The 16,285-nt window shown below is 37.3% G+C and overlaps 1 protein-coding gene across 7 annotated transcripts in view; it reads right to left on the reverse strand.

Moving 5' to 3' along the window:
- Positions 1 to 16,285, reverse strand: part of LOC117409405 (nck-associated protein 5-like) — a 195,036-nt gene that overhangs the window by 53,083 nt on the left and 125,668 nt on the right. For all 7 annotated transcript variants that reach the window (XM_034015403.3, XM_034015421.3, XM_034015438.3 and 4 more), the window contains 3 exons: positions 13,806 to 13,896; positions 10,984 to 11,133; positions 2,215 to 2,283 (listed from right to left, as the gene is read on the reverse strand). In XM_034015403.3, the coding sequence (XP_033871294.3) occupies positions 2,215 to 2,283; positions 10,984 to 11,133; positions 13,806 to 13,896 (310 nt within the window). The remainder of the gene's footprint in view (positions 1 to 2,214; positions 2,284 to 10,983; positions 11,134 to 13,805; positions 13,897 to 16,285) is intronic.

Genomic DNA, 16,285 nt, shown 5'->3' on the forward strand with positions numbered 1-16,285 from the left:
CCTTTCTCTCTTGATTGTGCAGTCCATCCTGTGAACTTATAGTGCAATGCTATACAAAGAGAATCCCTCCTGGAACGAAAATGTCATGTTTTTGATCTCACGAACAACTGAGCAAAATAGCCAAGAACTGCTTACTAATTAAAGACATTTTCCTTGATGGAGTTATACGTTATATTTTAGTCATGTTTTATTTTGCATTTCTAAGAAAACACATCCTATTATTTTTTTTTTCTTGGTGCCTTTTATTCTTTTCAAAAATGTTATTCCTAGCTATCATTCTGAAGATTAATGTCACGTTTCTGTCTGCCACTGGCACCGACTTGAAAGTGTTTTAAAATCCGACTTCAGCAGAAGATCGAGAGTCAATCGATTTCACTTGGGACTCTCTCAGCCCCAGGATGCCAAACTCAATCTCTCTGACTTTAATGAGCATCCGGTGCACTGGCCACGGGGGTGGGGTTGGTTTGCTTTTAAATCTCCGACTGCATAAAAAATATTTGAAATATATTATCTCATCAGGGAAATATTGGTGCTTGGTGAACCAAATTAATAAATAGCTACTATATATGACACATACGTACAGGTGATCTGTTTATGGCTTGGATTGTAAACTGTAGATGGAACCGGCAGGTGCCCCAGTTGTATACTGGAACGAAATTAAGAGTAGAACGGAATGAGTTCTGTAGACTGGTTTCATGGTGCAGATGGAAATGTTTAAGATGCATGTTAATCCTCTATTACTGTAATAATAAAAAGCTTACCAGCAATTGGGCCGACTAGGGGTTCCATGTGTGGTGTAAAGAATACTAATAGTGAATCTTGTTAGGGAGGTAGAGTGTATCTGCAGAACTGCAATTATTCTTTAAGAACTGGACCTGGCACTGGCACAGAAATACTTTTTTTTTTTTAACAGCAGTATTTACAGTAATTTGTCGAAGCATTTATTTTATAACACATACTGTGACATTTGTATGTCTGTGTGACACGGATTCAGCAGTGCAATCAATGTAACAGAGTAACTGTTACTTCAGTCAAAATAATTGGGTAAAGTGTTCAGATTGTAAGTCAGAGAGCTGGAGCTGTTGTAGCCTTTCCACATTGACATGCAGACATGGGCCCCAATGATTTGCCAACCACATTCATTTTTTAATAATCTGTTGCTAGAAAATGAAAGACATGTCGTAGCATGTGCTTGAGCTATAATTATTCAAAATACTCCCTCAAACAGCTTGACAACTGTACTGTACTGTACTGTGACAAGCATATTATCAACAGGGATCTTTTTTTGTAACACTTTACATAAATTGTCTCTAATTATTGTGTATTTACATAGTAGCTACTTAATAAATACATGTTTACTTACACATAATTACATTGTTATTATGCATAGTTACAATGTACTTAATGTGTAAATATTTGTGCATGATATAACCCTAATCCTAAACCTAACACTAACCCTAATCCAAACTCTACACCTAACTCTAAACCTAACCCTAACCCTTTTCTGATACAATTGTGTACTTACATAGATCATGCAAAAAGATTTACTTGTTAAGTACATTGTAACTATGCATAATAACATTGTAATTATGTGCAAGCACACATGTATTTACTTAGTAACTACTTAGTAAATACACAGTAATCAGAGACACTTAATGTAAAGTGTTACCCTTTTTTCATTGACTGTTTAAATGCATTTGCGGTTCAAGCATAAGAGATAGAGATTGAATTTGCTCTACTGATGTTCAAAGGCTGTATGTTAATCACCTAAGTTGTTTTTCTCGACAATGATAGCGATACACAGTCCAAGTGTGCTTGAAATCTCTGAAACGCTCTTATGATTAGCAGCTAGCGGTGGGCAGCCGAAGCCTGTAGAGCCTTGGAAACAAGGTTGCAGTTGTTTTGAAAGATTATGAAAGGCTGAAGGTACTTAGCATTTTCAAAAGATTCCTTCTATAAATAATCTGTTTTAAAACTCTGGGAAGCAACTTTTTTTTTCTGTACTAGGGTACTTATTGGAAGGTGTTTACTTTTTTTTGATGAAGTCTCACAGTAAGGCCCAGACCCCCTGTCAATTTAATTGTTACGACCCTGGTTGTGAGGCGGGGTAGGCCTAAGGTGTCTGGACGGGATCTGAGGGGGTCTTCTGTTTGCTTAGACAGCTGGAGTGCTTCTGAAAATGAGACGCCCCTTACCGAGGGCGTGCTGTCTTACCTCATCCAGACAGCGCTCATACTGCTGTCTCTGGGTTTCATTTTCCGTTGTCAGGGCCGAGTTCTCCGCCTGTTATTCAAAAGATATAACACATTCAAAAAGGACCAGTTAAAAAAGATCTGTGTTTAATCGTACAGACAACTCAATATCTTTTTTATTATACGCTAGCAGGTGAGTAGTATACTCCCCATCAGCATTCCATGTTTGATTTGCACAACAACCATCTGTTTTATACCTGGATGCACAGAAAACATTTCTGATTGTTAAACAATGACAACAAAAAGCTTAATAGAAGCTGACAAATGGTGGTTAACAGCACAAAGAAACCACTCTTTCTTTAATTAAACACAAGCTTAAGGTTCTAAAGACTGTTCCTTGGCATCTCAACAACTGTGTCATGAAAGCAGCTCTCTGTTGTGGCTGGAGAACTGGTTAATACTTGCTATTTGCAGAACTGTTTCCAAAGGCAAAATCAATCACCAGTGGTGATTCCAATAGCAAGGCTGTTTTGTGTGCACTGATTGAAACAGACAATGTTACAAATTGCATCTGGAAAGGAATATGTTTATTAAATAGTTTATATAAATCAACCTAAAGTGAAATTTAAAAAGCACATCATGTAATAGATATTTGCTGTTCTTTACATTTCAAAGTTTTCTGGCCCATATTTTGAATCAAGGGCAAAGACATAGGCAAATAAAATAATTTCAACAATATACAAATAGCAAGAAACTAGACAGAAGATTTCAGCTCCTCCTGCCCACAACTCAGACATTGTAACGTGTTATGCAGTTCCAATTGTAATTCTTCTCTGAACGTTGTTTCTGTGTATTTATCAGAACAATCCTTTTGGCAAGGCTGCCACAGCAAGCTTGAATCGCATGAATCCATTCCCATTTGTAAAACAAATACATTAATCAAATGCCTACCTATAAACACAAATCAGTTAGATTATTTCAACACATGCAGATGATATTACGTTTTCTAAAACCGTTACAACATTTTCATTTCCAGATCTCTTTTTTGTCAAGACTTCTTTTCTCTAAACAATATCTTCCTTCTTAAGTATCTTAGCTCAGATGCTTAAAATAGGGACCTATAACCAATAAACCGCTTAATGTGAGGTTCAATTTAAAAGTATAATTCCCAGTCGGTCCCGGGCTATGACACTCACAATACTCATGCAAAATAAATAGTCTGAGGCCTTGTTATTTTTACATTATGGTGGTTAGACAGATGGATACTACTTCTTGACTATGGGCCAATTCAAAACAGGACTGTACATACATACCACTATAAACATATACTGTATTGGACTGTACTGTATAATCATTTAATAAAACCTATACCTAATACCTATATTTGATAACCTAGGAAATTCTGATACTGTTTCTTACAAATCCAGCAAAGAGAAAACAGGCAAGGGTAAAGCATCAGCCAAGGGATGAACAGAAATGAGTGTTTAAAGGCCTGGTGTCAACCTGAAACCTAACCAGCAAATCAGATTTTTTTGGAAGTATCATTGCTAAAGGTCAAAGAGATTCCAGTTATGGTGCTGAACTTTAAGGGTGCACGCAGCATTTTAAACAATGGGTTTGACGTCAGTATGTCCTTGTTATTGGTACAGTACTGCTTCTCCTCTTAGAGTAAAGCCTATTGATTTACACAGGTTTTCATTTGTCAAACTCTGCAGAGCACATTAGATGTTGTCAAAGTTCTTCAAACCAGCTCAGTCATGTTTATTTCAGCCTGTGTTGTCGTAATTATAACACAAACTGAATAATAAAGAAATTGCACTGCAGTGCTAAACTGAGGCAGGGCTTGATTTAAGGAGAGCTTTGATTCTCTTTCCCATACATTTAAACAGAATACAATTCTCATTGCTGAGTCCTGTGTTTTCTCTGAAGCACTTTCAAGTTTGTGGAATATCTACAGTACTCCATGAACATTCACAGTATCCTCAATGTATTTGTTTTTGGACACTATAAATGATGTGTGCATAAATGATAAAAAATATGTACTATATTCTAGTACCATAATTGTTGAAGATTACAATAAATCTTTTAGACGTAACAAAGTTTTCTTAACTTTGAAGCATCCCTGAACAGAAATTATAGACCAGCCCACTCCTCCGCTCAGTGTCCCATCTGCACTGCACTTGTCTCAGTCTTATAACTTTCTGAACAGACCTCTCATAAGATGAAAAACTGACCTTTATTGTGAAACTTTTCAGTGTACAAAACAAATAAAATGAAGTATAAATTAATACTTCCTCTAACTGCTGTGGGATGCATCTGGAAATTGGCTCAGCTGACACAAAACATGCAATTTTTAGTTGAAAGGGGCATATCTTAAAAATAACCACATGTCATATCAGCAGCTGTTTCTTGAACTTAAAAAAGCCACCCTGATTCATATGACAGATCCATTATCTTTTTTTCACAATACCTTTATGTGGCATACTGCAAATAACAATGTTTCAGCAACCTGCCTAATTAGCTTTAGTGTGACATATTTTTCTGAACATTTTCTGTACACGATGACACAGTTGTTGTTTCTGTCATATTTTAATTTTCCAATATAGACATGTTTTAATGAGGCTCAGGTACACTTCATAGTGTCATAAAGAAAGAATGGCTAATTGCTTCAGTTTCCATTTCATTCGTTGTAAAAGTGTCAAACAAAAGCTTTGTGGTTCATACGTTTCATCTTTGAGACCAAAAATGTACTTGCCTATGTGATTTTAATTATATAGAATGCACTTGACATATTCCAGTTCCTTTTGACCAAGAATATCTACGATCCATCTAAAGTTTACAGTATACTTAACGTGGGGACATGTGGTTTGTAACATCAAAAACAAATTCCCTGTTATATAAAAATGTAGAAATATGTAGATGTGAAATTAATTTATTGGGCTGTTTGAATAAACTATAGTGTGGTTTGGGATTTGCATTTCACCGTGCTATATTTGGAAATCTGATGCATCAGTTGATAACCCCGTTGAAGTCTTTGGAAGTCCCTTTCATCCATACAAAAAGTTTTGTTTTCATAAATCAATGATGTTAAAAGGGCAAAATCACACAATTAACTGTTTATACGACTGACGCAAAACCTAGGAGGGGCTCTCAGTAGCAGAAGTGAGTGCTTTTGTGACCAAGTTAATTAAAGATTCCTTTGACGCCCAGTCACCCACAGGCAATGTGATTTGCTTCACATGAATTGGGCCATTCAATTGGAATCTTCCCCCTGTCGCTGCTTTTCAAATCCATTGAAAAACAGAAAATACGTGTTTTTGTGTTTATTGTGTCACTCTGCCTTTATATAAGACAATGCCTCACTTTTATTAGGTTATCCATGCTCTAATGCTGCTGCATTTACCAAATAGTAAGGATGGGAAAACAGCAAATTAAAATGTATATGATTCTTCAAATTCTCGTTTGCATTCTGCTGCAGCTCAGAGGAAATGATAACAACAATACATTTTAATGCTTACTTTTTAAAAAGCAATTTTCATTCCAATCTGTTCTCCTATTTCAAATGTCCTAGATTGGCTCCATTTTGAATTTCGATCTATGGCACAGTCTTGCAGAAAGTAGTCTGCAATGAACATTGTTAAATAGCCTGATAGACCTTTTTTTAACATATTTCGTTGTCTGGAATGGATCACCTGGGCTTGCCTGTTGAGTACCTTAACGAGGCAATTACATTATCATTGGTCACTAAGGCATACTTTTAATATGCCTTCTAGTGTAGAATATATATTTCAAAACGCACAGTCAAAGAAAAATGGTGCAAACAAACAAAAACAAAACAAAGCAATACCATAAATGAAGCAGTTGACATTGTGCAGGGCAGCCTATTGCAATATATTGTTGCTACTTTTGACATGGAGAGATACCAATTGTGATGGCTTTAGGCCTATTGCCTGGCACCTGAATGAACACAACCCGAGTACAGTAGCTTGATAAAAAGCAATTAAGTTTATAGAAAACCGCTTCTTTTCAATATCTGTTTGGGTTTTTACAAAAACCTTCTGCAATTACAACCTTACTCTCTCCACTGGGATAATACAGCTGTCTTGTGGGTACACAGCACACAGGCACCCTCATTAGGGCTGTGCTGTTAGCAGCCGGGGTATCTGCAGAGCTGTTTCAGGTTTGAAATATGTACAACGGTGTTTGATCAGAAGAGCTGCACTAAACAAAGAAGGGTTTTCTAGCCATTGATATATAATGGCTGTAATACAAAAGGCTGCTTTTATATTTATTCTACTTATTTTACCTTATGCTCACAGGTGCTACAGGACTGTATGGATTAGAAGATGAGAACCCTTTTATCTTTGCACAGCAAGGTGCACCTGGAGCAAAGTGCACAGCCTGGCTTCACAACACAGTATATCCATGTTGGCTGTGCGCTGATTAGAGGGAAGCACCTTCTGACGGGGAGAGATGCCAACTGCTTTTCTGTGCTTAATCCACTATCTGTGGGGGTAAAGTGTTCCAAATATGCCAGTAAGAATACAGTACTACAGCTTTGTGATGTGAGCCCAGACTGCCACTACTATGCAAGGGAGTAAGCCAACATCATATCCAGCTCATTGTGAGTGTGTGTCTGGCACCAATTCAAATCTTTGACAGAGATTCATGCAGTCAGAGAAACTACATGTACAACACAGTGCAAGAGCCGTCTTTTATATGTGATCAGATAACTGTTTCCTTTACTAATTACAAATGTCTCAGATCTTACAGCATTAGAAAATAAAAACTGTACAATAGTTCTTTTAAAAAATATTTCCATTTGTAAGAATGGTAGCTGCACCTTTAAGACGTTGCTGCTGCTCCAGTTGAGTAATTGGTGATTAAATTGGCTACAGCTAAGATTAATGAACTTGGATGAAAGAGTATATATTGTAGGATCTACACTCTGTTCAAAAGAGGGGTTGTACATTTATAAAGTCATGTCAGTGGTTATTTTAGTATTATTTGGAGAAAGTTCTACATCTTTAGAAGTGCTAGGTCTTTAGAAATTAAACTGGATGTCAGTATTCTGTATGGCAACTTTAGCTCATCATACAGTACCTGCCGCTTAACATCAATAGACTAGTGGTGATATTAAGGCCAGCACTTCTAAAGTTAGACCATGAATGTTGCTTGATATTATGGAACTATTTTTTTTTTTTAATAAACACTTAAAAAAGCACTTTGTGACACCACGAAAGAGCACACCTGCTTACACAGAAGAAGGCTTTGTTTTTCTGTTTACACAAAGAAATAATGCATTCATCATTAGTATAATGATATGCGATACAACAGCAGATTTTATTTAGACACTGTATGTGACTTGTGATTCATTCTCGTTTCATGAGAATATTATAGTAATGCACATTATGAACACATCAGATAGGAATTTGTGGAAGTCTATAGCAGCATACCGCAAACATAGCATTTAGCATTAATGCTGTAATATTAAATGGGTCCTTTGTGAAACTCAAAGACGCATTCAGAGAGGGAAAAAAAACAATTCTAACAGTATAGCAATTAACACATGCATACATTATTTTATTAGCTTTTGCAAGTGCTTTAAAATAGGGCCCATTCTCATGCTGGTATATTGCACCGCAGTTTTGCCACACTGTCCAAATTCAATGAACTTCCACCACGGGCAGTATTCTATTTCACTTGCCATGACCTGGCAGGAAAACGAAAGCAATTAGCAGCTCTACTGACTCTTTCATTAAAGCTAGACTTTCTCTAATATACAGTATTTTTTTGTATAAGTCACTAAAGCGTGGCAAGTTGTCTTGGATACTGCAAAATCTAAATCCGAGTGGCAGTAAATATGGAACCATTAGCTCACAATTCTTTATCTTGCTTTGCTCTCTGGTAAATTTTTACGTGGTTGAACCTTGAGGTGATGTGTTGCAGGGTCCTAGAGTTTTTAAGGGGTGTTTAACAGTAATGATGATGTGAGCTAGTTGGCTAAAGAATAGAGCAGGCTTTCTAAAAAAACATTTTAAAAATGAAACTGTAGTTGCCTCTATTTCTCTGTGCTAAAGTACAGTGCAATGCCCTCACAATGACCGACCATTAATCAGAACCATAGAACAGTTAAAGGTCTTCATTAGTGATTGTAAGAACCACATAGAAGCGTTTATTTTATACCACTACTAGCACTATAGGACCTGGTGGCAAAACACTAGAAAAAATACTAAGCGATTCTCCTGCTGTTTCAAGCAGGACTGCTCAAATTAGGAAAGCCTGGAAGTTACAAGTGACCTGTGCACATGAAGAAAGGAAGGGTTAGAACTCTCTCTGACAATGCTGGATTTTTTAATTAATGTACATCCTGTACATCTTGTAAGTGTAGACATATAAAAGTCAAGAAAGTCTTCACAGGATTCAACTCTGGGAAATAGTTCTTCCCAATGTAATTTATGTCGTTTAATTGGGACGTGACTTCATTTAATTGGGATACAGTATTTTGAAATGATGAACGGAGATCGCTTTTCAGAGCAAGACAGGTTCGCCTAACACAGTGCAGTCAGTACAGCTGGCGTATCAACATCGTCGGTGCCTCGCCTTGTGATAACATGGGATTTTATTATTTTTCATTTCACGTAGAAATAAAAAAACAGCGATTAATTTGGTTTAGGAATAAAAAAAAAATGAACTCGTATTTTAAAGGATGTATTTAACATTTAAGCATAATGTGATGTAATTTCATTCTTTTTCTTTTCATTTATAAACAAAAAAAAATGTGACTAAGGTCGACTCAAATGCCTCTTGTTTAATTTGGCCTCTCATTAAATGAAAGCTGCTTATTCGGGATATTTTTACTTCTCCCGAGGCGTCCCGATAAAGCGGCGCCGACTGTTTTGGAAATAAGATTGAATATGGACATGAGGAGAATGTATAAATAATTCATATTTCTGTCATATACAGCCAACCTCAGTTAACTCGACTGGTGAATAACTCGACACCTTCGCTTAATTCGACAGACAGTCTTAGTCCCGAATTAGTCCGTGCCTCTTTAAATGTTTTAATTCGACTCCATGCTTTACTCCTAACTCGACACTTCCCGGTACCGAAGGGATAGAAACAATTAAAAAGACTTGTGGATAACTCAACGTTTCACGTGACTGACCTCTGACAAAACGGCGCATTCATTCATTCATTCATTCGCAACTACCAAGTGAAGCTGGTTACAGTGTCAGTTTAGTGAGAAGCGAAAAATTAGTTCTCGTTCAATTGGCTTAAAGCTCAGGTTATTCGGGATAACAAGCTTGTCAGCAATCGGCAAATATTTTTGTGTGAAACTGTAAGTTGTTTATTATTGTTTTTGTTCACCGAGTTAATTCTGTATAATGTACATTTGTTAACTTTAAACTGTCAAATTAGACAGTATAAGCGAATACCTAAAAGTGTAGTGAACAGTTTGCGCACAGTTTGTGGTTGGATTGTTTTCGTAAAAATAACGCTGTAGTTATTTTATGAATACTTAATTTCAAACTATACGAGTTGCACCGAATTTGTACAGTACTGTATACTGTTATTGATTCATTCACTGCAGTTCTTTCAATCATTTTCTTAAGGACATTTAACTAAAAATAAACTTGTAAATACTGAAATACTGTAAATGTGTGAGTTCTGTTAGTTATATGCATGTTAATGCCATGGCTCATGTGCACCCGTGGTTAACACCTTGGATAAGTCAACACTAAATGGCATCCCGTGGGGTGTCGAGTTAAGCGAGGTTGACTGTATATTTAATAGGATAGCATATGTGAGTTCACACAGTGTATATTTACAGTACTAACATTTATTAGAAAACTCTTTTTTTCTGGGTAAGTCTCAGTCTTTGTTGTTCCAATACATTCAAGATGATATGCTTTGCGTAACCTGCTTTAGTGTTTTGTGTTTTTAGTAAACATTTTTAAAAGCACTTTGTAGCACCTAAGAAAGAGCACACCTGCTTACACAGAAGGAGGCTTTGATTTTCTGTTTACACAAAGAAATAATGCATCCATCATTGGTATAATGGTATGCAATAAAACAGCAGATTTTATTTAGACACTGTATGTGACTTTTAATTAATAGGATTTCTCTTCCTTCTAACCCCAGTACTAGTCTGTAATTTATATCCTTCTATATAATTCGCAAGAACGGGAACATAGCATTAAACCAACGTGCAATTAAGAGCACTTCGTTCCAATTATCATTAGGTGCAATTAACGTCAGTGCTTTGGTTAATGGCTGTCTGGATTCCGCTCACCGGGGCTGTTTTATGTAGATTCATTCTAGAATTATTGTCAGGCTCCGGTATCTGTTATGTACAGGCCGTTGAGCAGGCTTGGCTTTCATGGGTGATCTGGCCCTGTGACCATCTAGAATCTGGCCCTACCTGACCAAGTTCCTTCTTGAAATCTTGCAATGTCTTATTACATCAAAATTGGGTTGAAAATAAGTTCTCTGAGCATTTAGAATCTTTACTGATTAATTGGTATTTGACTACAACAGACCTAAGGTATCATTAGTGTGAAATTCCTAAGGATTTTAAACACAGAGAAATTAAATACTGTTTAGGGATCTAAGGGATCTAGTTCCTCGCTCAAGGCTCCAGATAATCAAGAATAATTGCTTTTAATATGTTGGTAAAGTCTAATAATAAAGCATTTTGCATTCCTATTATATATTCATAACCGCCCTGCACATTTGTTAACCCTGTTTGGGATGCAGTGAGATGATTAAATTCTGAACTGTAGTGTACCTCTAATGCTCGCAGCCTTTCCAGAAGCAGCGTGGTTTTGTCCTTCTCCTCCTCATTCCCGCTGCCTTCACTGGGGTAATCCACCTCTGCTGCCAGGTTCAGGTCTTCCACCACTTCCTTTGGCTTTTTGACTCCCTCGGAAAGTTTACCCTGCGGAAGGAGCAGAAGAGCAGGGATTCTAGAGCAGCTCAATCAATGCCGGACAGATAATGATTATTTAAATCCCTACTTGCAGTATGTTCACATATATTCATGAATTATTTGCATTTTCTAGTTTTAGGGTTAGAGTTAAGGTTAGGATTAGAGCTAGGGCTAGGGCTCGAGTTAGGGTAGGGTTAAGGTTAGGGTTAAGGATAGGAGTTAGCATTAGAGTTAGGGTTGAGGTTCAGGTTTGGGAAGCAAGCCTGAAAAAAACACTCCTGATAATCCTCTGAGTTCTGCGTTGGATGTATCTGTTGCTTGTAGCTAACTGTTAATTAAACCAGCCATTATAATACTGCATACTCTTGCAAATTCATATAGCAACACTTTGGAACTCCGTTCCATGCTCACAGTTTTAATAAAAGTCTTTTGGACGCCAGCTAATTATATTCTCAAACCAAACAGCAATGTGTCACAGCAAAGTTCAAATATTGAAACTATTGAGTCGTTATTGCTTCAAATCTTCCTGGACTTAAAGATGTTTAATATGCAGAAGACAGCAGTTAGCTCAGCATGAACATGCCAGAACGGTATGCTTACTGATCAGAGGGCTTAAGAAGAATGTTGTAAACAGACAGGCATACATTATATTTACATGTAAGAATGGAGTCCCATTGTTTTTTGGACAGCTGTAACACGGTTATGTAGTTGCTCATCTAAGAGTCAAGCTCAGTCAACACCTCTATCGATAGGGTCAGCTGTGCTTTAGACTGGTGTGTTAACAGCTTGTTCACAGTATTCAGATGAAGCAGGCCCTGCTGTGCCGAGTATTCTTGTGTTAGAAACCATTACTGTAGCACTTTCTTTCACCCGACAGTTTAATATATTTGGTAGAGTGCAATCAGCTGGCTTTACAAACGATTTCAGCACTGGCCTGCGTCAGATAGGTTGTGGTCCAGTTAATGCAGGTACTTTTTTTTTTTTTTTTGAACGTTATAAATGCACTTCCCCATTTACATGAATCTATTCATGCTGATTAATGTTCTCCCATTATTCCCTTTGAGCCTGTCATTTAAATAATCACTGGCTATCAGCCGTTCTATCTCACCCACACATTTACAGCGATAAAACCGCTGATTATTTCTTTATTACCCCCTCCATCAATCAGAAATATTCAGGGCAAGTTAAAAAATGTCACATTCCCAAGGTAACATGTTAGATCCAACATAGATCCAACCAGCCCTTTAAAAGGATAAGTGATATTTCTGCTAATTAAATATGAATTAGAAACTGTGAGTAATTTGCATTCACAATATACTATCCCCCCCAGTATTCATTACAACGCGACTTTCCCCCCATACTTCCAAACGCTCTCATTTGCATCTCCTGACAGTTAGGACCACAGCGTGATGAATGGAACGAGTGTAATATCCTTAGATGCAAAACAATGACATTATGTGATTCGCCTAAGGACCTGCCATTTTACAACTGTGTCAGGATTCACCACATAACATCAATATAATCAATTAAAGATTTAAAACCATGCACAGGCTGCAGCTGCAAAGCAGTTTTATTCATATTACTTACATGCAAACAAACGATTAGCAATAAATTGTGGAATTTTAGATAACTGATTCACCTATGCATAATTTATGCTATCTAATGCATCTCTTAGCTCTGCTGATACAGACCTACATCAGTGTCTGTTCACAAGGTTGTGTATTTGTAACTCTTTCAATAAAGCTCTACAGTATCTCATTTCCATTTGAAAAGGCTTAAAGCAATACATTTGTCAACAATATCCGACCTTGCAACAACAGTACACGAATGAATTACTCTTAAAGTTAGGTTGTTCATTAACTAGAATGGATGTCTAAGACAGTAAAACACACCAATGTGCACACTCCCACCTATGGGAGTGTGCAAGGTGCAAGGCGCAAATTATTTCTGCTAACTCCTTGACCTTGATAAATAACAGTGGGCTAATCAGTTTGAATGTGCAAGCACTGTAAACCTCTTTTACGGTCTCTTTTATTAGTTGCTGTCAAGATGGCCAAAATGTAATCAATGATGAACGAAGCTTAAAACTGCTGTATTGCATTGACAAACTCGCATTCATTAAAGTTATTACATGGACATCAGCTAAATAAATATTGGCGGTTACTGTACCTGACAACAGTCACTTAGAGCTGTATATGAATGTGGAGATTAAACAGCCACATGTTTTCTAGGGAACACATGCAGCCAGTGAACATGACTTGAACTACTGTACAGGATGTGAGGAGTGACAGTTTAGTTTTGTTATGTGCAAAATTAGATTCCAGACATTCTTTTAACCACAAGGATTTTTTTTTGCATCTGAAGGCCCCTTGTGATATATGCTGGTTAGGGTGGTACTGTCGCTCCATTTCAGAAAATTGCAAATGCTTCTAACAGGGCTTCAACCTTTAGGATGGAGTTTTGTTGAAACTCTTTTCAAAAGTTGTGGTTTCATAAATGACTAAACTTGTTTAATTGAACAGAACACACATTAATCGCAGGAACTCACTGTTTGGTATTATTAAAAATGGAAACCTTTTAGTCTCTGTAATTGAAGTGCATTAACATGGCTTCACATTCAGGACTCCAGTGTTCTTTCTAAAGGGCCAGGGTAGCTGTTAATTCTGCCCCTAATAAAATACCTTATAGACCTTCATAATGTCCACCGTGTCCACAGCAGTTTGATCCAGGGCCCCCTGGTTCTGCAGTAAATTCCGCACAGTCTCTTCCACCCTGTGGAAAAAAGAACGAGACACAAAAGTCAGCAATGCTATAAAATATATGATAGATAGCACTATCGTTTTGAAGGGGTAATTGGGAAGGTTCCTGAAAATGAACAGTAAATGTTAAAGGTTTGATATTTCTCCTGTACAGTTACTATGAGGCATAGAATGAATATTTTACTGAGAACATTTAAATAGTAAATTAAATATGATGATACTAGATTGCACCTATTTTATTTTTTTTTACCATCAATAAATAAGTGTAAAGTACTGCCTTTGTGTTTTTATATCAAATAAAGGTATCATCTTTATTAAACACTGTATTTTTTGTTGTTTTAAGAAATTCTGGAATCAAACACTTGACAATATCTATTTTTATCAACCATTTAACTAGACTTGAATATTGTGCTACCAGGTAATGTACTAGCCCATATTCACAAAACTTAGCGTCTCCTTTACCATGACAGTAATAGTGTTTAACATGACAGTATTTCATCGGGTGATGCATAAACACCCTTTACCGTCAGAAAACATCACTCATTGTAACATTAGAATAACATGCCCTTAGAGACCAATTTTCTCATTAACATATTCGTCTGATTCATAAATCTGTATTGTGCAATAATTGACCCTTACCGGCATCATAACTAACACGTGCCTCAGACCAGACGGAGAATGAGATGCATCTTAGTGATATCATTTCCTAGAATAATTTCTGCATTTAGGAACATGTATTTAAGCCAATAGTAATAATAAAAAAATGCCAATCAGATCACTGAAAATGAAATGAGAACAAATGAATTTAAAGAAAATAGTATGTGTAATAAATTATCCAATTAAAAGTCGGCTTACATCTGCCATTCCCGCCCAATTCCTGGCGGTATGGACTTGGCATTGGGTAAAGTGTAGTGAAAGATGGATAGACCCGCACCCTCCGAGACGAGCATCAACCAGCGGTTTCAGAGCCTTAGAAATAGCTTTAATTCAGTGGTAACCCCACTGTAACTAATGTGTCATTTTAATCAAGTGTTGAAAGATCTGACATTGGATCTAATATTAGCTGTGGTAACTTAACATCTTTTTTTTTTTTTTTTTTTTTGAACAATTATTTTTATTCATTTTCCAGTTTGTCCAATGTCCAATTATTATTTAACCTGGCTCACCGCTACAACCCCTGAACTAACTGGGACGAGTTCACTCTGCAAGCCCGCCGTGCAGCCATATCCAGAACTTACAGCGTCGGAGGACCACGCTGTTCTGAATTGCGTAAAGGCAGACCTGTAGGCGCCCGGCCAGCCACAGGGGTCGCTGGTGCGTGGTGAGCCAAGGACTCCCTAGCTGACCTAACCCCTATCCCAGGCAGCCTTTTGCCAATTGGGCAGTGCCAAGTGGCAGCTTGGATTCGAACCAACTATTTCCAAGCTATAGGGCGCACCCTGCACTCCGAGTGGAGTGCCTTTACCGGATGCGCCACTCAGGAGCCCCTATTACCCCATCTTTTATGAATATGGCCACTGTTTAGTGTTAGAAACAGAAATGTGCTATTCTTTACAAATTCTCATGACTCCTGGTAAAGTGACATTTGCGGTTAGATTGAACTGCATTTTGACGGGATTCTCCAAATCTAGCCCTCCCTTATTATTTTTCGTTGTGTCTAACACATTCGGGCGCACTTATCGTATTCTAATGCTTGCTGACATTATCCTTATTTTTATTGCAGTGAATTTTCCACTTGATGCGTGCAAGTGCTGGCAAAATGCATACTGAATAGCTACCCCATCTGTTGGCCAAATGTGAATAAGAATAAAACGCTTGTAATCTCCACTTCAGTGCAGGGAGTGCAGGGCTCAGCAGCAGATTGAAGTAACTTCTGCTTTGAGGCTGACCTTAATCAGCTCTGACTCTGCCCAGGGGACAACAGTCCCTGTGTTGGATTGGTTATTTCATAGGTTTTACAGCACCAAGATTAGCAACAATTACGCAAAAATGTATTTGTACAAATGTGAATATAGATATGTCTAGGGATATGTTTCTGTTTATGGATATGGGTATGGATAGGTATACTGCAGGTACAAACATACATGCAAATGCTGGAAAGTGCACAAAATACCATCTAATAGTAATTCATGATCTGTATTTTACTTCTATTGACACTGAACATTTCTGCCAAGATAGCAACCCACAAATAAAAAAATAAAAAAATAATCTCAAGCTGTTCAGTACCCAGGGGTTGATCTGACTGTGTTGGAAGTGCCCAGATCTTAAACAGTCTGGAATAAAATGAGTGAGACCTTTTCTAAATGCTGATTCAGCAGGTTGTCTGAAATGACTCTTGAATACCCAAAGCTCTTAAAATTCCTCTAGGCAGGTATAGGATATCAGAGCAGAAACCCACAAGA

This window comes from Acipenser ruthenus, chromosome 10 (genome assembly GCF_902713425.1).
Source record: "Acipenser ruthenus chromosome 10, fAciRut3.2 maternal haplotype, whole genome shotgun sequence".
NCBI classification, from domain to species: domain Eukaryota; kingdom Metazoa; phylum Chordata; class Actinopteri; order Acipenseriformes; family Acipenseridae; genus Acipenser; species Acipenser ruthenus.